General features: G+C 34.3%; 1 protein-coding gene across 4 annotated transcripts in view; it reads left to right on the forward strand.

Annotated features, from left to right (window-relative positions):
* Nucleotides 1–2232: 2232 nt before the first annotated feature.
* Nucleotides 2233–26221, forward strand: part of Pi3K59F (phosphatidylinositol 3-kinase 59F) — a 44077-nt gene continuing 20088 nt past the window's right edge. For 3 of the 4 annotated variants that reach the window (XM_076494027.1, XM_076494028.1, XM_076494029.1), the window contains exons 1-7: nt 2233–2351; nt 2892–3080; nt 5891–6034; nt 8119–8242; nt 10472–10654; nt 12345–12416; nt 16227–16322. In XM_076494027.1, coding sequence (XP_076350142.1) covers nt 2260–2351; nt 2892–3080; nt 5891–6034; nt 8119–8242; nt 10472–10654; nt 12345–12416; nt 16227–16322 — 900 coding nt within the window. In that variant the 5' untranslated portion in view covers nt 2233–2259. Of the gene's footprint in view, nt 2352–2891; nt 3081–5890; nt 6035–6068; nt 6137–8118; nt 8243–10471; nt 10655–12344; nt 12417–16226; nt 16323–26221 lie in introns of those variants that run through there. The other variant, XM_076494030.1, reaches the window with a different exon arrangement.

Below are 26221 nucleotides of genomic sequence, written 5' to 3' on the forward strand. Positions count from 1 at the left end.
TTGGGCTACTTTTTTACCAAAGAATAGTGGGATTGACCATAATATTATAACGCCCCCACGGCTGAAAGGGCGAGCATATTTGGCGCGACGGAAATGTGAACCCGCGACCCTCAGATTACGAGTCGAACGCCTTAACATGCTTGACCATGCCGGGCCGCTAGAGAGAGAGGGCAGTCACAATAGCTGCAACGTGTAGATACTGACTGAATGTCCACTGTTGTCGACATCCTTGCAGAATGTGCAGCATACTCTCAGAAAGAACAAGTTTTATTAACTTGACAATGACAAAGGAACAAAGTCAGCTAAGACAAAACAAGATATTACTGGTGAAACCTGCAATAGAACACAAAATAGATTTATGGTAACCACTATAACATATGACACAAAGATACGTGATACACTTGTTACATTACCACAGAATTAGCCTATGTTAGTACACAGGTATGTCTACTAAAATCAGGTGTTCGATTCCATTCCCTTGGCTTAGCAGATAGCCCGATGTGGTTTTGCTATAAGGAAACACACACATCAAATAATTAACAAAACATACCAACAACGGAACTACTAGGCCCGGCATGGCCAAGCGTGTTAAGGCGTTCGACTCGTAATCTGAGGGTCGCGGGTTCGCATCCTCGTCGCGCCAAACATGCTCGCCCTTTAAGCCGTGGGGGCTTTATAATGTGACGGTCAATCCCACTATTCGTTTGTAAAAGAGTAGCCCAAGAGTTGGCGGTGGGTGGTGATGATTAGCTGCCTTTCCTTTAGTCTTACACTACTAAATTAGGGACGGCTAGCCCTCGAATAGCTTTGCGCGAAATTCAAAAACAAATGGAACTACTTTGTAATTATTGTTTAAGAAGACTAAAAAAATTTAAAACTATCAATTATTTGTCAGGAAATAATGGGTTCCCTGTATAGTGCCACTTCAAGTGGGTTTATAGTTATCACATGAAATATTAATCATTTTCGTTACCCTCACCCCTCACCATGGTTAGGTGGTTAGAGCAGTTAACTCCTAACTCGAGGGTCACTGGTTCGAGTCCCAAACCCCATAACATTTATAATGTAACACGTGTTCTTGTTACAGTTCTTTATTTTTTTAATATAACCGAATATGCTGTGGCAATCTTTATGTTAATGTGCCTTCTAGCTGAAATATAAATTACATAATTTAAAATATAGTTCATCACAGTATTTATCAAACATTCACTTCTATTTGCCAGTAAACCAATTACATTCCACGTCTTCTCTATTATTACTTTTGCAAACATGCCTACTTTGTAAACACTTAACATATGTATCTCATAAACCCCTTTTAACTTATTATCTCAATTCCCAAGGCAGATCATGTTTCATGGTCTTAATGTTACTTGTCTGAAAATGTGTTCCTAAACTTTTACTTCTTTTGTATGCAAACAAGTAACAAAACTTCAAGCCTAATAATAAGCTTCTTCCTAAAAGTTTTCATTAGATCGTTTATACTGAATGGCCGATTGTACAGGAATAAAATAATAAAACGCCGTATTTTTAACAAACACCAATTTTATTGATCAGAAACAGCTCCAAAAGCTGTAAAAGGTGGTAATTAGTTGGAGATATGTGAGGAGAGTATGGTAGAACCTCCACAATTTCATATTTCAGTTCTCTCAATTTTAAAATGGAGATTTGTGAGGTTTGGGGTCTGGCGTTATCTTGTAGCACAATCGGTCCATGCCTGTTCACCAATGATGGCTATTTGGTGGTTAATTTTCGATGAATTTTATCCATCTGATGGCTCTAAGATCATGCTGTAACTGTTTCACCTGGTAGCAGGAAGGAGTAATGGACAATTACTGTCACCATAATATTTTTTGTAGGTGTAAAAGCAGTTTCGGCGCTTATCTTAGAGATTCATCTGCATCTAACTACTGTCCTGATCTATTCTGATTGTCGTATAGGATCCACTTATCGTCGCAGGTAACAATTCTCTTCAAGAATGATTTCTTCTTGTTCCCAACCGGTTTCTGCCCTTCCGTCAAATAGTGTGGTACTCATTTGTCCAATTTTTTGACCTTTTCGATTGCAGCCGGGTGATGAGAAACAGATGCACTTGACACTTCTCAGTCTTCTGCAAGTGTCCAAACTGTCATCTTTGAATTAGCTTCCACGGTACCTCTTAATTTATCTTCATTCACAACATATTGAGGCCTTCTTCAATATTTACAGCACTTATACAATATTGCCGTTAGAGGGCACTATAACTTAATTTGTTTTGAAAAAATGGTCGTAGATATGGCGAGTGATGTGAAAGGAAATCGAAAGTTTAATTATATACACAGTTGTGACTTGGCAGTAAGTTTCAGAATCAAAATGTAAGTTTTCATGCTTATAAATTACATTTATGGTACTAGCATGTTCTTGAAGCTATCTTTAATCGTGTACTCACTTTGTATGAATACCATATATATTTTCTTGCATTGTAGTTTGAACTTGTACATAGAACAAGAGAACCTGTATGTAAATATGTGTGTGAATGTTAGTCCTACGAACCTCATTATTAAAAGAATATGGGTGTAACGCCCCATTTTTTTCTGGTCAGAACTTGGGCTGGCAAAATGACATTTTATCTAAATCTCTGTGCCATCTTGTGTTCTGCAGAAAAAATGTTAAACAGTTATGATGGGAGGGGCCAGTGACTTTCACAAATGTGTTGTTCACCTGTAAGATAGTCATACCTTGAAATGTAATCATAACTAGTTGTTTATTAGAAGTAGAATCCAGTTAGTTAGGGATTAGCAGTAACATAATAAGTAAAAACATGTTTCACATCAGATAGATTCTTTGAATGATACTTAAACATAAACTTTTTCATTCCCCAAACTAATTATAATTCCCTTTGTTTTGTTACCAAGAGGAACCCTGGAAGGGAGGCGTGACAGACCAAGCTACCAAGCTTTGATTGATGACCCACTATTGAAGTATTCGGGCATGTATGAAGAAAAATGCTCAGATATGTATGTGATGTGCCAGGTGTTCACGGATGGAAAGCCCTTGTCCCTCCCTGTTCAGACTTCATACAAACCATTCACTACTCGTTGGAAGTAAGTAAAAGTACCCTTTTTGTTGTTGTTTGTCCATACAGCTTTATTTATCTCCATTAAAGAATTTGTAGCATATGTAATAATCCCAAATATATAAGAAAGCCATCTGATTTTTATTTTATTATTAAGAAGTAGGTTTTACCTTAAATAATTTCTAAGATGTCACTGAATGTAGGGTAATTTAAAGAAACTGAACTACTGGCAGTGTTTCTATGTAAAGGTTATACATTTCTTTATGGTAAACTGGTCCACAAATAACTGACCATTAAGTTTTACACCAGAAAACTTGAGTAATTCTGTTATAGAAGTTTAAATATAATCCTGTTTTAACCAGGTGTTATCAAACTTGTGAAGGTGATAAGACTTGACAATTATCTTGTAAACATAAACACTAACCATTGATTTTACTTCATATTCTCAGTATATTCACTATCTGCAAGGAAATAACTTTATTTTTGTTAGTTAATTTCAAATATTTGTGCAAAGCTACAAAACAGCTTGTAAACATCCATTCCCTAAGTGTGAAGACACCTGGTTAATGATACAAACCACCAAGTTTTTAAGAGGTTGATTAGATAAAAGACTGATGGTTAATAACACAAATCACCAAGTTTTTAAGAGGTAGATTAGATGAAAGACTGATGGTTAATAACATCAACCACCAAGTTTTTTAATAGGTAGGTTAGATAAAAGACTGATGGTTGATAATATCAACCACCAAGTTTTTTAACAGGTAGGTTAGATAAAAGACTGATGGTTGATAACAATAACCATAAATTTTTGTGCTGATTTTTTCTGAATAAAGAGGAGCATTTGACTGTCACTTTAACACTCATGATCTCAAACAGGGAATCTTTAGGTTTTAATCCTGGTATATTAACCACATTGTAATGGGACACAAACATGAAATCCTCAGGTTTTAAGTCCTGGTATGTTAATCACATTGTGATGGTACAAAAACAAGAGTACTCAGGTTTTAATCCTGCATGTTAGTAACATTGCAATCGGACAAAAATAAGAATCCTCAGGTTTTCAGTCCTGGAACGTTAACCAGTGATGGTACAAAACATGAATCCTCAGGGTTTTATTCCTGGTATGTTAACCACATTGTAATGGGACACAAACAATAATCCTCAAGTTTTCAGTCCTGGTATGTTAACTACATTGTAATGGGACAGAGACATAGAATCCTTAGGTTTTCAGTTGCGTTCGGTGCTTAATTTTACTATATTACATGTGTCTTTAAGTAATAGTGTTATTTACCTGACAGACGGCGAGTTAAATCATCTCACACACAAAAGGGGATTGCAGAATGGAACTTAGATAGTTTAAATAGTTATTTTAAGTTCAGTTTAATTTGTTAATAAAGAACAAAAGCAAACAATGAAGTTGTAATTAAACTGTATTTATCTGCTGTAAAGAGATTATTATATAGTGCATCTCAGAACCTCTTGAATTTAATTGACAGTTCTACTGAACTGATTCTGTTAAGATTCTGTTTATGTGGTGTACATCAGGACATCACTTAACCTTAGTACTACCTACTCTGATGTTTTACAATTCTGTTTATACAGTGTACATCAGAACATCTTGAATCTTTTTAATACCTTTCAGTTTTTATTAGAATTTCTTGAATGTGTTTATACTGCAGCTAATCTGTAGAAATGTTTGTGGCCTCATGAATGTTACTGATGCCTATTATTACATGTTCAAGTTTTAAAAGATCTCATGTTCACTACAATACCAAATTGTTGGCATATTTTTTCAGACCCATTCTCTACTATTTGAGAAATTAAAGAGTGAATATTTAAAAATTGTCAAATTGGTGAGAATCTGTACAAATCTGAGGTACGTATAAACAAGCTGAAATTGAATGGGTAGAGAAAGTTCATTTGGGAAGACTTACACTGAAGTAGAACAGGACATTGTGTTTAAGGAAATTCTTGTTGCTGAAACTGGATGTACAGACTTAATTTGGGAAGACTTACACTGAAGTAGGACAGGACATTGTGTTTAAGGAAATTCTTGTTGCTGAAACTGGATATACAGACTTCATTTGGGAAGACTTACACTGAAGTGGGACAGGACATTGTGTTTAAGGAAATTCTTGTTGCTGAAACTGGATGTACAGACTTAATTTGGGAAGACTTACACTGAAGTAGGACAGGACATTGTGTTTAAGGAAATTCTTGTTGCTGAAACTGGATATACAGACTTCATTTGGGAAGACTTACACTGAAGTGGGACAGGACATTGTGTTTAAGGAAATTCTATTTGCTGAAACTGGATGTACAGACTCAATTTGGGAAGACTTACACTGAAGTAGGACAGGACATTGTGTTTAAGGAAATTCTTGTTGCTGAAACTGGATGTACAGACTTCATTTGGGAAGACTTACACTGAAGTAGGACAGGACAGGGTTGGTTGAACTATTATAGATCAGTGACTTAATCATCAAATTATAAATATTTAAGAACATTTTCATTATGTTGAAATAATACAAAGCTCAGTTGTATCTGTTTGGATTTATTTTTTCAGCAAGTACAGTATAAGTATACCAAAGTAAAGACATAAAATTCAGTATTTAATGACTCAACAAATATTTAAAAGCTGAAACAAGACTTGTAGTCTGGGGAGAAACTGTTTGTTGAACTTTAGCAGCTGATAGAGTGACTAATCACTGTGGACTTTTAATGGTGGAAAAACCCCAGAATCAGTTCTATACTAGCTCCTTATCAATTGCCTTATGGTGTTTGATAATGGCTGGTCAAAGTGTACCATGTAAACAGTTCTTGTTTCTTGTTTTACAGTTGGAATGAATGGTTGGCTTTACCTGTAAAATTTAGTGACTTGCCACGGGATGCTCTGTTAGCTTGTACAGTATGGGATGTGTATGGCCCTCGTAAAGCTGTTCCAGTAGGTGGCACCACTGTCTCTCTCTTTGGAAAGCATGGGTAAGAAGAATATCATTTCTGTGTAAACATACTGAAGTTTAAAATATGACCTAACAGAGTAAAGTGTGTAAATGTACTTACTGGAATGAAGGAGTATAGATAGTGAGTTATGAACAAGGTTTACTGGTATTTTTGTTAGCTAATGCAACTAGTGTATATCTAAAACAGTTTTAACATTACTAGCTAATACAAGCTAATTATAGTAATGTTTACTGGTATTTTTGTTAGCTAATGCAACTAGTGTATATCTAAAACAGTTTTAACATTACTAGCTAATACAAGCTAATTATAGTAATGTTTACTGGTATTTTTGTTAGCTAATGCAACTAGTGTATATCTAAAACAGTTTTAACATTACTAGCTAATACAAGCTAATTATAGCAAGGTTTACTGGTATTTTTGTTAGCTAATGCAACTAGTGTATATCTAAAACAGTTTTAACATTACTAGCTAATACAAGCTAATTATAGCAAGGTTTACTGGTATTTTTGTTAGCTAATGCAACTAGTTTATATCTAAAACAGTTTTAACATTACTAGCTAATACAAGCTAATTATAGCAATGTTTACTGGTATTTTTGTTAGCTAATGCAACTAGTGTATATCTAAAACAGTTTTAACATTACTAGCTAATACAAGCTAATTATAGCAAGGTTTACTGGTATTTTTGTTAGCTAATGCAACTAGTGTATATCTAAAACAGTTTTAACATTACTAGCTAATACAAGCTAATTATATCAAGGTTTACTGGTATTTTTGTTAGCTAATGCAACTAGTTTATATCTAAAACAGTTTTAACATTACTAGCTAATACAAGCTAATTATAGCAAGGTTTACTGGTATTTTTGTTAGCTAATGCAACTAGTGTATATCTAAAACAGTTTTAACATTACTAGCTAATACAAGCTAATTATAGCAAGGTTTACTGGTATTTTTGTTAGCTAATGCAACTAGTGTATATCTAAAACAGTTTTAACATTACTAGCTAATACAAGCTAATTATAGCAAGGTTTACTGGTATTTTTGTTAGCTAATGCAACTAGTTTATATCTAAAACAGTTTTAACATTACTAGCTAATACAAGCTAATTATAGTAATGTTTACTGGTATTTTTGTTAGCTAATGCAACTAGTGTATATCTAAAATAGTTTTAACATTACTAGCTAATACAAGCTAATTATAGCAAGGTTTACTGGTATTTTTGTTAGCTAATGCAACTAGTGTATATCTAAAACAGTTTTAACATTACTAGCTAATACAAGCTAATTATAGTAAGGTTTACTGGTATTTTTGTTAGCTAATGCAACTAGTGTATGTCTAAAACAGTTTTAACATTACTAGCTAATACAAGCTAATTATAGCAAGGTTTACTGGTATTTTTGTTAGCTAATGCAACTAGTGTATATCTAAAATAGTTTTAACATTACTAGCTAATACAAGCTAATTATAGCAAGGTTTACTGGTATTTTTGTTAGCTAATGCAACTAGTGTATATCTAAAACAGTTTTAACATTACTAGCTAATACAAGCTAATTATAGCAAGGTTTACTGGTATTTTTGTTAGCTAATGTTCTAAGTTCATAATTTAGCACTCACAAATGTTTATTTAAAAAGTATTTTAAGTGTTTACATTTACGTAGCTTTAACACTTACATATTTGCTTTTGTACATTAACGATAAGAAAAATGTTTGTCAGATGTATTCTGACTTCCAAACAATGAAACAATAACTGTGTAACAAGTCTATACGTGCTCTAAACAATACTAACTTTGGTTAAAATGAAGATGTAAAATCTAGATATGTTGTTGGAGTGTTTCATTGACACTCATATAAATAAACAGTTATTTACCAAAGTCATAACCAGATTACTGTAGACTTTAACTGTTTATAAGATGTAATAACTGTATATCATTATAAGATGTTAAGTTCTAAAGAAATCTACAGGTTTTGTTAGATTCAGTCTCAGGTGTGATAACTGTACACCATTATAAGATGTTAAGTTCTAATGAAATCTACAGGTTTTGTTAGATTCAGTCTCAGGTGTGATAACTGTACATCATTATAAGATGTTTGTTTTTGTGGTAGTGCCTTACGCCAAGGGATTCACGATTTGAGGCTTTGGCCTGCAGACCAAGCTGACGGAAGTACACAAACCTCCACACCAGGAAAGTCTTTCAGTTCTAAAGAGCGAATGAACAGACTTGCTAAGGTATTGTAGCTGTTACTTTTAAAACCTATGCCATGTAAATAACATAATGGATTAGAATTACTGATGGGATGCAACTCATTTTAATTACCACAGGTTGTATGTTACACTTTATCTTGTTACTGTTTGATATACTTTTAGAATAATTGTTTGAACATGTGGTTTTCTTTTATCTGTATCTTAAAAATAAAGTAAACTATTGGTACCTGAGGTATTTATGTGTGAGATAATTTTCAAGTATCTTTACAGGTCTCATAAGGTATAGCTTTGTTTGTGTCAGAATATTTAAGGTTAGGAAATAAAAATATAATTGCTTTTCATCATACAACAGACTGAGTAGATGACACCTTACAGAATATTACACTAAGACTTCTTAGTTTGTTAATTAACTAATAATAGTCTGTAATTAGAGAGTTTATATGTATCTAATATTGTGTACATGCCTTACAAACTTACAACACATATATTGTACTTTCTCTCTGCTATTTTGTGGTTTTCTTACGATAGTGTTTGAACTTGTAACTCAGGATATATCAGATGTTCTCAGATATGTTTTTACTTCAAGTGGGTTTCTTGTTATCATGAAGTATTTGAACTTATGTTTATTATTTTTGTGTCTTGTAATAACAATGCCTACCAAATCTGAAACTTTTCTTTTGATAAAACTAAATCCCTTATTTTATTTATGTTCAACTGTCTTTCTTCTGTACGTGTTTTTGTTACTGAAACATCTGACATTAACTAAGAAGCCATATTTATAAAAGTGGTGATTGTTTGTTTGCCTTTTCTAACAGTTCAACAGAAACTGTAAATCATCAAATGAGGATTAAACATGAGACAGGATTGTAACTGTAGTAAACATGAGACAGGATTGTAACTGTAGTAAACATGAGACAGGATTGTAACAGTAGTAAACATGAGACAGGATTGTAACTGTAGTAAATACAAGACAGGATTGTGACTGTGGTAAACACGAGACATTACTGTGACTAGTAAACATGAGATAGGACTATAACTGTAGTAAACATGAGACAGGATTGTGACTGTAGTAAAAAGACAGGATTGTGACTACTAAACATGAAACAGGATTGTAACTGTAGTAAACATGAGACAGGACTGTGACTAGTAAACATGAGATAGGACTATAACTGCAGTAAACATGAGACAGGATTGTAACTGTACTAAACATGAGACAGGATTGTAATTGTAGAAAACATGAGACAGGATTGTAACTGTAGAAAACATGAGACAGGATTGTAACTGTACTAAACATGAGACTGGATTGTAATTGTAGAAAACATGAGACAGGATTGTAACTGTAGAAAACACGAGACAGGATTGTAACTGTACTAAACACGAGACAGGATTGTAAATGTACTAAACACGAGACAGGATTGTAACTGTACTAAACACGAGACAGGATTGTAACTGTACTAAACACGAGACAGGAATGTAAATGTACTAAACACGAGACAGGATTGTAACTGTACTAAACACGAGACAGGATTGTAACTGTACTAAACACGAGACAGGATTGTAACTGTAGTAAATACGAGACAGGATTGTGACTGTAGTAAACAAGAGACAGGATTGTGACTGTAGTATACGCGAGACAGGATTGTGACTGTAGTATACGTGAGACAGGATTGTGACTGTAGTAAACATGAGACAGGATTGTAACTGTAGTAAACATGAGACAGGATTGTAACTGTAGTAAACATGAGACAGGATTGTAAATGTAGTAAACATGAGACAGGATTGTGACTGTTCTAAATATGAGACAGGACTGTGACTAGTAAATATGAGATAGGACTATAACTGTAGTAAACATGAGACAGGATTGTAACTGTAGTAAACATAAGACAGGATTGTAACTGTACTAAACACGAGACAGGATTATAACTATAGTAAACACAAGACAGGATTCTGACTGTAGTAAACACGAGACAGGATTGTGACTGTACTAAACATGAGACAGGATTGTAACTGTAGTAAAAAGACAGGATTGTGACTACTAAACCATGAGACAGGATTGTGACTGTAGTAAACGTGAAACAGGATTGTGACTGTAGTAAACGTGAGGCAGGATTGTGACTGTAGTAAACATGAGACAGGATTGTGACTACTAACATGAGACAGGATTGTGACTGCAGTAAACGTGAGACAGGACGTGACTGTAGTAAACATGAGACAGGATTGTGACTGTTGTAAACATATTTCCATCATTTTCAGCTCAGCAAAAAGCATCGAAATGGACACATCATGAAGGTGGATTGGTTAGATCGACTGACATTTAGAGAAATTGAAATGATTAATGAACAAGAGAAACGTAGTTCAAATTTCATGTATTTAATGGTAGAGTTTCCTTGTGTAGTAATGAACAACACTGAATACAGCATTGTATACTTTGAACAGGTAAGGTTTTTAAAGTGTGTTACAAATGTAAAATGAATATTTTGAGAAACTGAAAATTAAACTATTGATTGAAGTCACTACTGTAGAGTTGATGTCAAAGTGAATAATAAATTATTTTAAATACAATTTACTTTCAGTGGTCCTTAATATTGATGTAGTATAATGTTGGATCAAGGAATCCAAACCTGATTAATTAGTCATTATAAATTTGCATTTTACTGGGACTACTTAAAATTTGAAATATAATGTTTTACTATCTGTAAAAAGTAACAATAAATCAGTAGTCAATAAACAGTAATAGCAACAATTTATATATAAACTAAAACATAATTTACAGATTTCCACAACCATTGTGCTGTGTGAGCTGTAATTACTTAACCCCTTAGCTGTGGAGTTTTCTTGTTGAAAATGACATCACAGTGCAAAAATAGACAACTCTGTAAGTGGAAATAAATAACCAACCAATCAGAATTTAGCAATTAATTGGGTGCATTCTGCTGGGTGTTAGTCAAAAGAAATGAAAGCTCAGCATATGAGGAGTTCCACAATTGCCTGTCAGTTTACAATCAGACCACAAGGCATATTCTGCAGCTAAGGGGTTAAGTTTACAATTATTTAATGTTTATTTACTGTTGTGGTTGTGTTATTTAATATGATAATTAAACTACAGGATGTAGAGTAGGACTGTCAACACAAGTATTTAATGTTTATTTACTGTTCTGGTTGTGTTATTTAATATGATAATTAAACTACAGGATGTAGAGTAGGACTGTCAACACAAGTATTTAATGTTTATTTACTGTTCTGGTTGTGTTATTTAATATGATAATTAAACTACAGGATGTAGAGTAGGACTGTCAACACAAGTATTTAATGTTTATTTACTGTTCTGGTTGTGTTATTTAATATGATAATTAAACTACAGGATATAGAGTAGGACTGTCAACATGAGTATTTAATGTTTATTTACTGTTCTGGTTGTGTTATTTAATATGATAATTAAACTACAGGATATAGAGTAGGACTGTCAACATGAGTATTTAATGTTTATTTACTGTTCTGGTTCTGTTATTTAATATGATAATTAAACTACAGGATATAGAGTAGGACTGTCAACATGAGTATTTAATGTTTATTTACTGTTCTGGTTGTGTTATTTAGTATGATAATTAAACTACAGGATGTAGAGTAGGACTGTCAACACAAGTATTTAATGTTTATTTACTGTTCTGGTTGTGTTATTTAATATGATAATTAAACTACAGGATATAGAGTAGGACTGTCAACATGAGTATTTAATGTTTATTTACTGTTCTGGTTGTGTTATTTAATCTGATAATTAAACTACAGGATGTAGAGCAGGACTGTCAACATGAGTATTTAATGTTTATTTACTGTTCTGGTTGTGTTATTTAATATGATAATTAAACTACAGGATATAGAGTAGGACTGTCAACACAATTATTTAATGTTTATTTACTGTTCTGGTTGTGTTATTTAATATGATAATTAAACTACAGGATGTAGAGTAGGACTGTCAACACAAGTATTTAATGTTTATTTACTGTTCTGGTTGTGTTATTTAATCTGATAATTAAACTACAGGATGTAGAGTAGGACTGTCAACACAAGTATTTAATGTTTATTTACTGTTCTGGTTGTGTTATTTAATCTGATAATTAAACTACAGGATGCAGAGGAAGATTGTCAACATCACCCAGTAGCAGAAATTGTTTTTATTCCTGACCCAGAAATAGCCCTGGTGAGAACTTTTATTTAGTGTTGTGGATGTTACAAGAATGTAACTTGCTGTGGTCCAGTGTAGGTGTAGCTATGTTGTGTGAGGTTTTTGTTGTTGTTGTTGGCTGGAGTTTTCCTTTCCACCCAATTGACCAGTGAATGTAAAATATGTGAACTTTGTGATCATATGATAAGATGTGGTTTTCTTTGTGGTTTAGAAACTCGACAACTTTTAATGGAAAACCTTGCGCGTGAAAATCTCATGGCTATCAATGGCTATTTGATGTGTTTGTGATTTCTTTGAAATGAAATAATATTTAGATAAAAGATAACACGCCCAGTCATTCTTTGTAATATTGAATTTTAAAACAATTTCTATATTTCAGATATTCTTGCTTATATATTGTAATATAAATCATCAGTACCTTTTTCAAGTTTCCACTCTTCTTGTAAAAATGTATGGAATGAATTTGTAGAGTGAAACATTTATATATTTGTTTTAGTTCTACTTATGAGACTTTAGCAATATAATAATGGTTTTCGTGAAGCTGTTTGCACTTGAAAGAACAGACAATTTAAAAACATGGAATGTTGAAAGTCATGTCATATTTTACAGTAAAGTGAAGATGAACTGTTATGTCATTTGTCTTCTTTTAATTCAAATGATGGTAGATAGTTTCTTTTATTTTGGAAGTATTTTATGAAGAAAATTGTTAGAAAATCACCTCTTTCATTGAAACTGAATTTTACTTTGTAAACCTAATTCTTCATGTGACAAGTACAGTAGAAGATTGTTAGATGGTTCATTTATTTGATATTGGTTTATGTTTGAACCATATGGTTTGTGATATAGTTTACTGTAGAGACAAATCAGTCTGTACTTTGTGAACACACACTTCATGTACTCATACATAAGAGGTTCACATATCCAGTACACCAAATGTGAGGTAGATGCTCACAATCACAGATGTTTTTGTTCAAACACACAGCTGTTATTGTCTCTCCTGTATTGGTTTAATTCCTGGTTCTGGAGGTGTGGCCTATAAATTGTTATACAGTGAATGGTTTTTTTATCACAATATTTTCATTACTTAATTTTTTAAAGTTAGAGCTGTAAACAGTAATAACATTAAACATTTCAGTAGCAGGTTTATCTGATAGTTTTTTAAGATAGTCTGTTAAATTATACAATTGAAAGCACTCCTTCAAATGTTCCTGTTTTCAGCGTCATTTTACCACAATCATCTACACTTTTAGTCACAGATTGGTCTCATTTGCCACATCAAGAAACTGCATTCCCTTAAAAAACTTGTAAGTGTCCATTTCTTTATCAGTCTTCAAATACAAGAGTATTCACAGCAAAAGTCCAACTATGAGAGTTCAGGATACACTGACCTAGATGTATAGGGTGTGACAATACAGTTGTTTCATTTCTATCACCTAACTTGAAAAACAACTCTCGGTAAATAGGTTTCTTTCATCTTCATAACATTTTCTTTAGTGCCAACGATATATAACCAAATATAGAGGACCTTCAACTCTTTATGTCGACGTAGATTGGATCTAAGTGAGTATCAGTACAGGTGTAGACTGGAAGCGACGTATAAATATTTTGTGATTTATTTTAGATTCAGGTCTAAATGCTTCGATTGCATAGAATTGTACACTAAAAGGAAGTTGTGTTTATATTGCAACAGTGACACAAAATGTATAACATTATATAGATTAGCTCTGCATCTATGGAGTATCAGTAGATGTTGCTAAGACATGTATCTGGACTATTGTATGACATTGTATTGTCTTATTGCAACTCATATCATTCTATGTCATAAAATAATGTAGTAGTTATGTTTCAGTTAACCTTGTCGAGTAAATATTATAAAATAATGTAGTACTTATGTTTCAGTTAACCTTGTAGAGAAAATATTATAAAATAATGTAGTAGTTATGTTTGAGTTAACCTTGTAGAGTAAATATTATAAAATAATGTATTGGTTATGTTTCAGTTAACCTTGTAGAGTAAATATTATAAAATAATGTAGTAGTTATGTTTCAGTTAACCTTGTAGAGTAAATATTATAAAATAATGTAGTGGTTATGTTTCAGTTAACCTTGTAGAGTAAATATTATAAAATAATGTAGTAGTTATGTTTGAGTTAATCTAGTAGAGTAAATATTATAAAATAATGTAGTAGTTATGTTTTAGTTAACCTTCTGGAGTAAATATTATAAAATAATGTAGTAGTTATGTTTCAGTTAACCTTCTAGAGTAAATATTATAAAATAATGTAGTAGTTATGCTTGAGTTAACCTTGTAGAGTAAACATTGTTAAATGTATTGGTTACATTTCACTTAACCTTGTAGAGTAAATATTATAAATAATGTAGTAGTTATGTTTGAGTTAATCTAGTAGAGTAAATATTTATCAATAATGTAATAGTTTTGTTTGAGTTAACCTTGTAGAGTAAATATTATAAAATAATGTAGTAGTTATGTTTGAGTTAACCTTGTAGAGTAAATATTAAATGTAACCAATACATTTAACTTAACCTTGTAGAGTAAATATTATAAATAATGTAGTAGTTATGTTTGAGTTAATCTAGTAGAGTAAATATTTATCAATAATGTAGTAGTTTTGTTTGAGTTAACCTTGTAGAGTAAATATTATAAAATAATGTAGTAGTTATGTTTGAGTTAACCTTGTAGAGTAAATATTTATCAATAATGTAGTAGTTTTGTTTGAGTTAACCTTGTAGAGTAAATATTATAAAATAATGTAGTAGTTATGTTTCAGTTAACCTTGTAGAGTAAATATTATAAAATAATGTAGTAGTTATGTTTGAGTTAATCTAGTAGAATAAATATTATAAATAATGTAGTAGTTATGTTTCAGTTAACCTTGTACAGTAAATATTATAAAATAATGTAGTAGTTATGTTTGAGTTAATCTAGTAGAGTAAATATTATAAAATAATGTAGTAGTTATGTTTCAGTTAACCTTGTAGAGTAAACATTGTTAAATGTATTGGTTACATTTCACTTAACCTTGTAGAGTAAATATTATAAATAATGTGGTAGTTATGTTTGAGTTAACCTTGTAGAGTAAATATTATAAATAATGTAGTAGTTATGTTTGAGTTAATCTAGTAGAGTAAATATTATAAAATAATGTATTGGTTATGTTTCAGTTAACCTTGTAGAGTAAATATTATAAAATAATGTTGTAGTTATGTTTGAGTTAATCTAGTAGAGTAAATATTATAAAATAATGTATTGGTTATGTTTCAGTTAACCTTGTAGAGTAAATATTATAAAATAATGTTGTAGTTATGTTTGAGTTAATCTAGTAGAGTAAATATTATAAAATAATGTATTGGTTATGTTTCAGTTAACCTTGTAGAGTAAATATTATAAAATAATGTAGTAGTTATGTTTGAGTTAATCTAGTAGAGTAAATATTATAAATAATGTAGTAGTTATGTTTGAGCTAACCTTGTAGAGTAAATATTATAAAATAATGTAGTGGTTATGTTTTAGTCAACCTTGTAGACAACCCCAGATTAAGAGGCATGGGCTAAGTGGGCTGAAGCTCAGGACCTCACACTATGATTATAAATGTATTGCACATAGAGGTTCTGTTTTGAGGGGGCTTCCTATAAGTTGAAAAGGCTCGGGCCAATAAAACCCTTAATCCGATTTTACTTGTTGAGTAATCATTATAAAACAGTGTAGTTACATTTCAGTCAAGTAAACATTATAAAACTGTGTAGTTATGTTTCAATTAACCTTGTACAGTAGATGTCACAAAATAAAGTCATTGTTATGTTTCAGGAAAACCTTGTGGAAAGTAAACACCACAAGTTAGTAAGAAGTGTTAGAAGTGATAAAGATTTGAAACCAAATGCTGTAACAAGAGACCAACTAAATGTAAGATCATTTAAGTCTTTCTATTTAAACATCGGGTCTAACAATTTTACGATATATTGTGATTCTTAATAAAAATATTTAGAAATTATAATAAAATAATAATTTATTTTGATGAATGTTGTGCTATTAAGAGTGAATAAAAAACACAAGGTTAGTTATACCCATTTGGAGTTGCCCTAATTACGTGAGTATTTGTATTACACATTTCAGAAACTTTTCGCAGCCCCATCAGAGTAAAAAGATTCCAACGTGTCTGTCATGTAAATCACTTTGTATCATTATTCCACCAGTCACTACAGTCACTTTGAGCTTCTACTTTACTGTCACTTCTTGTTTGGTAGCTCTTGCATGCAGTTGACTTTTTACAAGTTCAGTCTTTGAAACTGGAAACTTTTTGAAATGGTTTACTTTATTTTTACGACTCAGTTTGTTTTTTGTTTGATATGTTTACTCTTATTTTTTACCATTGACAAGCAGTATACTTTAGGCTTCATGTGCTAATGACTCAAGAGAAGATTTCTCATTTATTTACTGAGAGGTGGAACATTACATCGGACAACCTTTATCTCTAGCCCTTGTCACTCTTCTCCTGATCCTTTAGGACCTGATCAGGTTAATGAGGACTTTGATCACCTGTTTTCTACTCCTGATTTTGATGTGCCATTCCATATACTCACTGATGATCCTGTTCAGCCATTCACAGTTTTTTGGGCTTTAATATGTGACATTTTATCCCTAACTCTTTATCTTATGACCCACATCCTTTGTTATTGCATGAATGTAAGTTACCAACCCTATTTGATGTTCCCTCCATTCCAAAACATTCAGGTTCATACTGACCAATTTGTCTTCCAGTTGGGTGATGGTGTTAATATGCCTTATTCCTAGGATCACAGACTTTGGATCACTTGGCCCTCACTTTCATAAGGCTGACTGTCCATATCTTGACTAACAGTTCTTGGGTTCATTTTTGCCCATTTGGGGAAATGGGCCCCAAATCTCCTGTTAGTCTTACTCATTCCCAATTTTCCTACATCCATCTCATCATCACAATCCTATGAGGTACCTTTTCACAATCCATCTCCTGTATGAGTTTTATGGGGACATCCTCTTCCTCTTTCACTCCATGTTGACTTGTTTATCATCTTTGTCTCTGGCTTTACAAACATGGTCATGATGCTGTTTTATCTTTAACTTTCTCCCCTTCTTTCTATATATGGGATTTTTATGTGGCTCTATTTTTTAGGATGTTTTGTCTTTGATACAGTCCCAGACCCATTGAAATCTTGGATGGTATCTGCCCAACAACAATACAAAATTTCTCATCTGATTGCCTATTTATCTTGGTCAGTGCTGCACATAACGCTGATTCCCGTTTCTTATCCTTTCCCTTCCTATCTTTTAACTGTCCCTCCTTCTTGTGGTGCAGCAGCTCACTGTTTTTCTCAACAACAAACTATACCTTTTCATCTTGTATGTTTGGGCTCTTCAGGTTTTGTCAGAAGGATTCAGAATTCTGTTTCTTGCCCCACCTTCCTAGCCCCATATACCTGTTTCTTTCCTTTTGTTTTGGAATCCCATAACTTAACCATATCTATTAGAGGTGGTTCTGGACCTCCTTACCCAAAACACTACTGAATCTGTTCCACATCATTTGCCAGAGTTTTACTCCTGTCATCAACCACCTTGTTCACAAATGCATCCATTCAGGGGCTGGGTTGCATGGATCGATCACCAGGAGGCTTCAGGTCATTGGTATCTGAAAGAACAAATTTCACATGTGAATGTCCCTGAGCTTCTAGTCATTTTTAGGACCTTGTATCACTTTCTTCCCATTGCCAGACATTGTCTTGTAATCAGTGATGTCTACGTAAAATATTTTCTCAACCCAAACAAGCCATGATGATCCATTTCAGTAATTTTATAGTGGTGGCTTATAACAATTACCAGGACAGCACCTGGTCAAGATCCTTCTGTTTTCACAAACTGAGCTTATGTATTGGAGACACATTCCTTTAATTGTATATCATGTCTCTGGGTGCTTTTATCCTCATGGTGGATTGTCTCCTGCCCCAATAAGGTTCATTCAATAGAGTGGATCTTTCAACTTCATGTTTTCCAGAGGCTTTGCAGTCTGTGGGGTTTTCCTCACATCATTTCTTTTGCTATTGCCCTTAGTCACAAGTAACTGCTCTTTTGGCCATCAGTTTCTCAGTCTTAGGCTCTAGCTATAAATGTCTTCAGCCAGGATTGATCACACAAATGATTATATATTTATCCTCCTGTCTGATTGCTTCATGAGGTAGTTTCTGTGATTCATGCCACTCTTTGTTGGGTCTTTCTGATTCCTTCTGACTGGCGAGCTAAACCATGATTTCCTCACTTACTCCACCTACAGTTGTTTTTTCTTTGGTACCACTTTCTTTAATATACATTCTCTTTCGTCAACCCCAATCACCAATTCTATGTCCCTTGTCTTCACGTTTGGGTTTTGTCTGGTCCTTGGCAAGGAGATCTGGTTTCTCTCATCAGGAAGCTTCTCATTTGGCCCAGTTTATCCATCCTTCCTCTATGGTAGTGTATCAGCAAAAGTGAAATGTCTCTTGCATATGGGCCCAGGCATGGGGATTTACTGCTACTCTCAGTGATGTCGAGAAAACACTTGTAGAGAAAAATATATATGTAAAAACAGCTTGTTTGGATTGAGAAAATTTTTTACGTAAAGGACTGAACAATGTTTCAACCTTTTTTGATCATCGTCAGGTTCACAAAGAAAGGAAGAGGTAACTGACTGGAAGCTGACCACAGTTACCTCTTCCTTTCTTTGCGAACCTGATGACGACCGAAGAAGGTCGAAACGTTGTTCACTCCTCTACGTAAAAAATTTTCTCAACCCAAATGAGCTGTTTTTACATATATATTCTTACTGCTACTCTCCTTACTATTTCCAATATCTCAGAGTTTCTTACAGGGTTTTTATCCCATTACTGTGAAGTTTTTATATCACCCATTCTTACCATGTTCATTTGTTTCTCCCTAAAATCTTGGGGGATTGTGATGGTAATTTATCCTTTTTGTGAGGGTAACTTATCCTTTTTACTGATTTCCTTACTTCCTATTCCTCATCTCTACCTCTATCTTGATCTGAATATACTTCTGTGTCATATGTATGTCCTATATTATTATAGAAGCTTGAGGGTTACTTATCCTTTTTGCTGATTTCCTTCCTATTCCTCATCTCTACTTCTGTCTTGATCTGAATATACTTCTGTGTCATATCTATGTCCTACATTATTATAGCAGCTTGAGGGTAACTTATCCTTTTTGCTGATTTCCTTACTTCCTATTCCTCATCTCTACTTCTGTCTTGATCTGAATATACTTCTGTGTCATATGTATGTCCTACATTATAATGTTGGAGCTTCCTTCCATAGTTCCCATTCTCTTCTCTTTATCCCTTGGCAACTCTCTTCATCGAGGAGTCTCTCCCCTTCTACCCTCACCAGTAGGGTTTGTCGTTTGATCCAATTGGCTTATTTCTCTTTTCCTTCCTCCCAGCATACAGAGCACCTCCCTTTCCTCTCACTTCTCATGTTCTTCAACCTCTGGAAGAAATCCTGCAGTCGGGCATGTGAACCAATCTTAACAGATTCATCTCCCATTCCTTACATAATATTGCAGATTTGACTTCCTCGGGTTTCACCTTCCACCTGTAGTATACTCTGATCTATGGTGTGACTCTAATATTAAGTGAGTCTTTATTACTTGTTTATTTTATTTTAGAGGCCCAACCCTCATTCCTTCATTACTCTGTTGCGAGTGATGCCTGATAAAGTGTTCTTTAACTCTACACTGTAGACCATGTTCAATTGCACTTTCACTTTATGGCTGTACATGCTAATCTTTCGGATGGGGTGTTTTACAAGATCACTGTTAACTAAATAACCTTGCAATATTTGGTTCAGAAATAATTTATTCTGGACCGTACAATCCATGAACTTCATGGAAGGAAATAGCTGCCCATCCCTGCTATGCTGTCACTGAATAAATCAGTATGGTATGATTTTAATATATGATTTTGTGATTACCTGTTGCTCTTCTGTGACTATCATTGGCTCTTCCCATTTCTCTTGTTATGTGGATAGTTTTGCTCTTTGGTTGGATGGTTCCAACCTGCTTCACAGTTGGAGGTGTTGATTGTATGTGAGATACTTCCTTTGGATACCTGATGTTACATTTTCATATTAACAGCTTAGATCTAATTCTGTGTCAGACCCAGGAATCATAGTGGTTCTCAGTTACCCAGTTCTTGGGTTTGAGGTGAACCCAGTATGAACACTAGGATGCTACCTTTGTATGGTTTGGGATGTAGTTGACTTACCAAGTGTGGTCTTCCACATCTTAGCCATTGGATCCATCCTCATTTCCACACTGTCTTGTTGTGTGATTGAGTTACTATTTCTTTCTCTGGTTTGGATTATATTCCTTCTGCCCTCTTTTCCACTTGGATTTGCTCCTCTTATTTTCCACCCTGATTTCTTCCTTATTCCACACCTGGTCAGAAACGGTGTGGTTCAGGTTTCAGAACAGAGATGGTATGTATACTTCAGACACTTTTGAGGATACATCTGTTCTTCCCTCACACTGGTTCATCCTCTTAATCAGTGTGTGGTTCTGGCTAATCTTGAGAAGGAAGGTATAATTTTTCTATACTTACCTTTACTCACACTTCCCACTTTTCCTCCCCACTCAATACTAGTGCTTCCATCAACCTTCAAAGTAAGAGTTCAGTGGAGGCATGTAGAGGGAGTTACAGTCATCATGTGATTTTGTGATTGCACTGTGCTCCTGTTTGTGGAGTGGTGATGCATGATTATTTGCATGAGAAACATTTTAGAATCTTTTTATTGCAATAAGAGGATGCAGAAAGCTTGTGGTATGCATAATAAAAAGTTCACACATAGAGAGCAACATCAAATGGGAATAGCTAATCTTGTGAGAGGAGGGAAGTATCTGTCAGAAATATATATTCAGCATAGGAATATTATAATTTATGCTTTTTGTTGCAATGAAAGGTGAAGTCATCATTATAGGTTATAGCTGCTAGCTTCAGTAACACACCATCATTAGCTGGTGTCTACAGTGTTAGCTTAGTCTGTATTAAGCTATAACTATTAATGGATGACTTTATTTTTAGAAAACAAAAATCAAGAAACAAAATGGCCTCATCCATTATTGTTTATAGATAAATATAGACTAACACTGTAGACACTGGCCTTAATGATGGTAACTAGTCAACCGTAGCCTGCGATAAAGATTTTTACCAAGACTAACACTGTAGACACTTCTCCTAATGATGGTAACTAGTCAACTGTAACTTGGGATAAAGATTTTTACCAAGACTAACACTGTAGACACTGGTCCTAATGATGGTAACTAGTCAACTGTAGCCTGTGATAAAGATTTTTACTGAGACTAACACTGTAGACACTAGCCCTAATGATGGTAACTAGTCAACTGTAGTCTGTGATAAAGATTTTTACTAAGACTAACACTGTAGACACTGGCCTTAATGATGGTAACTAGTCAACTGTAGCCTGTGATAAAGATTTTTACCAAGACTAACACTGTAGACACTGGCCCTAATGATGATAACTAGTCAACTGTAACCAGTGATAAAGATTTTTACTAAGACTAACACTGTAGACACTGGCCTTAATGATGGTAACTAGTGTAGTGTAACTTGTGATAAAGATTTTACCAAGACTAACACTGTAGACACTGGTCCTAATGATGGTAACTAGTCAACTGTAGCCTGTGATAAAGATTATTACTAAGACTAACACTGTAGACACTGGCCCTAATGATGGTAACTAGTCAACTGTAGCCTGTGATAAAGATTTTTACCAAGACTAACACTGTAGGCACTGTCCCTAATGATGGTAACTAGTCAACTGTAGCCTGTGATAAAGATTTTTACCAAGACTAACTCTAGATACTGGCCCTAATGATGGTAACTAGTGAAGTGTAACTTGGGATAAATATTTTTACCAAGACTAACACTGTAGACACTGGCCCTAATGATGGTAACTAGTCAACTGTAGCCTGTGATAAAGATTTTTACCAAGAATAACACTGTTGACACTGGCCTTAATGATGGTAACTAGTCAACTGTAACTTGTGATAAAGATTTTTACCAAGACTAACACTGTAGACACTGGCCCTAATGATGGTAACTAGTCAACTGTAACCTGTAATAAACATTTTTACCAAGACTAACACTGTAGACACTGGCCCTAATGATGGTAGCTAGTCAACTGTAACCTGTGATAAACATTTTTACCAAGACTAACTCTAGATACTGGCCCTAATGATGGTAACTAGTGAAGTGTAACTTGGGATAAAGATTTTTACCAAAACTAACACTGTAGACACTGGCCCTAATGATGGTAACTAGTCAACTGTAGCCTGTGATAAAGATTTTTACCAAGACTAACACTGTAGACACTAGCCCTAATGATGGTAACTAGTCAACTGTAGCCTGTGATAAAGATTTTACCAAGACTAACACTGCAGACACTGGCCCTAATGATGGTAACTAGTCAACTGTAGCCTGTGATAAAGATTTTTACCAAGACTAACACTGTAAGCACTAGCCCTAATGATGGTAACTAGTCAACTGTAGCCTGTGATAAAGATTTTTACCAAGAATAACACTGTTGACACTGGCCTTAATGATGGTAACTAGTCAGCTGTAGCCTCTGATAAAGATTTTACCAAGACTAACACTGCAGACACTGGCCCTAATGATGGTAACTAGTCAACTGTAGCCTGTGATAAAGATTTTACCAAGACTAACACTGTAAGCACTAGCCCTAATGATGGTAACTAGTCAACTGTAGCCTGTGATAAAGATTTTACCAAGAATAACACTGTTGACACTGGCCTTAATGATGGTAACTAGTCAGCTGTAGCCTCTGATAAAGATTTTACCAAGACTAACACTATAGGCACTGGTCCTAATGATGGTAGGTAGTCAACTGTAGCCTGTGATAAAGATTTTACCAAGACTAACACTGTAGACACTGGCCCTAATGATGGTAACTAGTCAACTGTAGCCTGTGATAAAGATTTTACTAAGACTAACACTGTAGGCACTGTCCCTAATGATGGTACCTAGTCAACTGTAGCCTGTGATAAAGATTTTACCAAAACTAACACTGTAGACACTAGCCCTAATGATGATAACTAGTCAACTGTAACCAGTGATAAAGGTTTTTACCAAGACTAACACTGTAGACACTGGCCCTAATGATGATAACTAGTCAACTGTAGCCTGTGATAAAGATTTTTACCAAGACTAACACTGTAGGCACTGTCTCTAATGATGGTAACTAGTCAGCTGTAGCCTCTGATAAAGATTTTTACCAAGACTAACACTGTAGACACTGGCCCTAATGATGGTAGCTAGTCAACTGTAACAAGTGATAAAGATTTTTACTAAGACTAACACTGTAAGCACTAGCCCTAATGATGGTAACTAGTCAACTGTAGCCTGTGATAAAGATTTTTACCAAGAATAACACTGTAGACACTTGTCCTAATGATGGTAACTAGTTAACTGTAACCAGTGATAAAGACTTTTACCAAGACTAACTCTAGATACTGGCCCTAATGATGGTAACTAGTGAAGTGTAACTTGGGATAAAGATTTTTACCAAGACTAACACTGTAGACACTGGCCCTAATGATGGTAACTAGTCAACTGTAGCCTGTGATAAAGATTTTTACCAAGAATAACACTGTTGACACTGGCCTTAATGATGGTAACTAGTCAACTGTAACTTGTGATAAAGATTTTTACCAAGACTAACACTGTAGACACTTGTCCTAATGATGGTAACTAGTCAACTGTAGCCTGTGATAAAGATTTTTACTAAGACTAACACTGTAGACACTGGCCTTAATGATGGTAACTAGTCAACTGTAGCCTGTGATAAAGATTTTTACCAAGACTAACACTGTAGACACTGGCCCTAATGATGATAACTTGTCAACTGTAACCAGTGATAAAGATTTTTACTAAGACTAACACTGTAGACACTGGCCTTAATGATGGTAACTAGTGTAGCGTAACTTGTGATAAAGATTTTACCAAGACTAACACTGTAGACACTGGTCCTAATGATGGTAACTAGTCAACTGTAGCCTGTGATAAAGATTATTACTAAGACTAACACTGTAGACACTGGCCCTAATGATGGTAACTAGTCAACTGTAGCCTGTGATAAAGATTTTTACCAAGACTAACACTGTAGGCACTGTCCCTAATGATGGTAACTAGTCAACTGTAGCCTGTGATAAAGATTTTTACCAAGACTAACTCTAGATACTGGCCCTAATGATGGTAACTAGTGAAGTGTAACTTGGGATAAATATTTTTACCAAGACTAACACTGTAGACACTGGCCTTAATGATGGTAACTAGTCAACTGTAACTTGTGATAAAGATTTTTACCAAGACTAACACTGTAGACACTGGCCCTAATGATGGTAACTAGTCAACTGTAACCTGTAATAAACATTTTTACCAAGACTAACACTGTAGACACTGGCCCTAATGATGGTAGCTAGTCAACTGTAACCTGTGATAAACATTTTTACCAAGACTAACTCTAGATACTGGCCCTAATGATGGTAACTAGTGAAGTGTAACTTGGGATAAAGATTTTTACCAAAACTAACACTGTAGACACTGGCCCTAATGATGGTAACTAGTCAACTGTAGCCTGTGATAAAGATTTTTACCAAGACTAACACTGTAGACACTAGCCCTAATGATGGTAACTAGTCAACTGTAGCCTGTGATAAAGATTTTTACCAAGACTAACACTGCAGACACTGGCCCTAATGATGGTAACTAGTCAACTGTAGCCTGTGATAAAGATTTTTACCAAGACTAACACTGTAAGCACTAGCCCTAATGATGGTAACTAGTCAACTGTAGCCTGTGATAAAGATTTTTACCAAGAATAACACTGTTGACACTGGCCTTAATGATGGTAACTAGTCAGCTGTAGCCTCTGATAAAGATTTTTACCAAGACTAACACTGCAGACACTGGCCCTAATGATGGTAACTAGTCAACTGTAGCCTGTGATAAAGATTTTTACCAAGACTAACACTGTAAGCACTAGCCCTAATGATGGTAACTAGTCAACTGTAGCCTGTGATAAAGATTTTTACCAAGAATAACACTGTTGACACTGGCCTTAATGATGGTAACTAGTCAGCTGTAGCCTCTGATAAAGATTTTTACCAAGACTAACACTATAGGCACTGGTCCTAATGATGGTAAGTAGTCAACTGTAGCCTGTGATAAAGATTTTTACCAAGACTAACACTGTAGACACTGGCCCTAATGATGGTAACTAGTCAACTGTAGCCTGTGATAAAGATTTTTACTAAGACTAACACTGTAGGCACTGTCCCTAATGATGGTACCTAGTCAACTGTAGCCTGTGATAAAGATTTTTACCAAAACTAACACTGTAGACACTAGCCCTAATGATGATAACTAGTCAACTGTAACCAGTGATAAAGGTTTTTACCAAGACTAACACTGTAGACACTGGCCCTAATGATGATAACTAGTCAACTGTAGCCTGTGATAAAGATTTTTACCAAGACTAACACTGTAGGCACTGTCTCTAATGATGGTAACTAGTCAGCTGTAGCCTCTGATAAAGATTTTTACCAAGACTAACACTGTAGACACTGGCCCTAATGATGGTAGCTAGTCAACTGTAACAAGTGATAAAGATTTTTACTAAGACTAACACTGTAAGCACTAGCCCTAATGATGGTAACTAGTCAACTGTAGCCTGTGATAAAGATTT

Source organism: Tachypleus tridentatus, chromosome 3, assembly GCF_004210375.1.
Source record: "Tachypleus tridentatus isolate NWPU-2018 chromosome 3, ASM421037v1, whole genome shotgun sequence".
In the NCBI taxonomy this organism is placed as follows: Eukaryota; Metazoa; Arthropoda; class Merostomata; order Xiphosura; family Limulidae; genus Tachypleus; species Tachypleus tridentatus.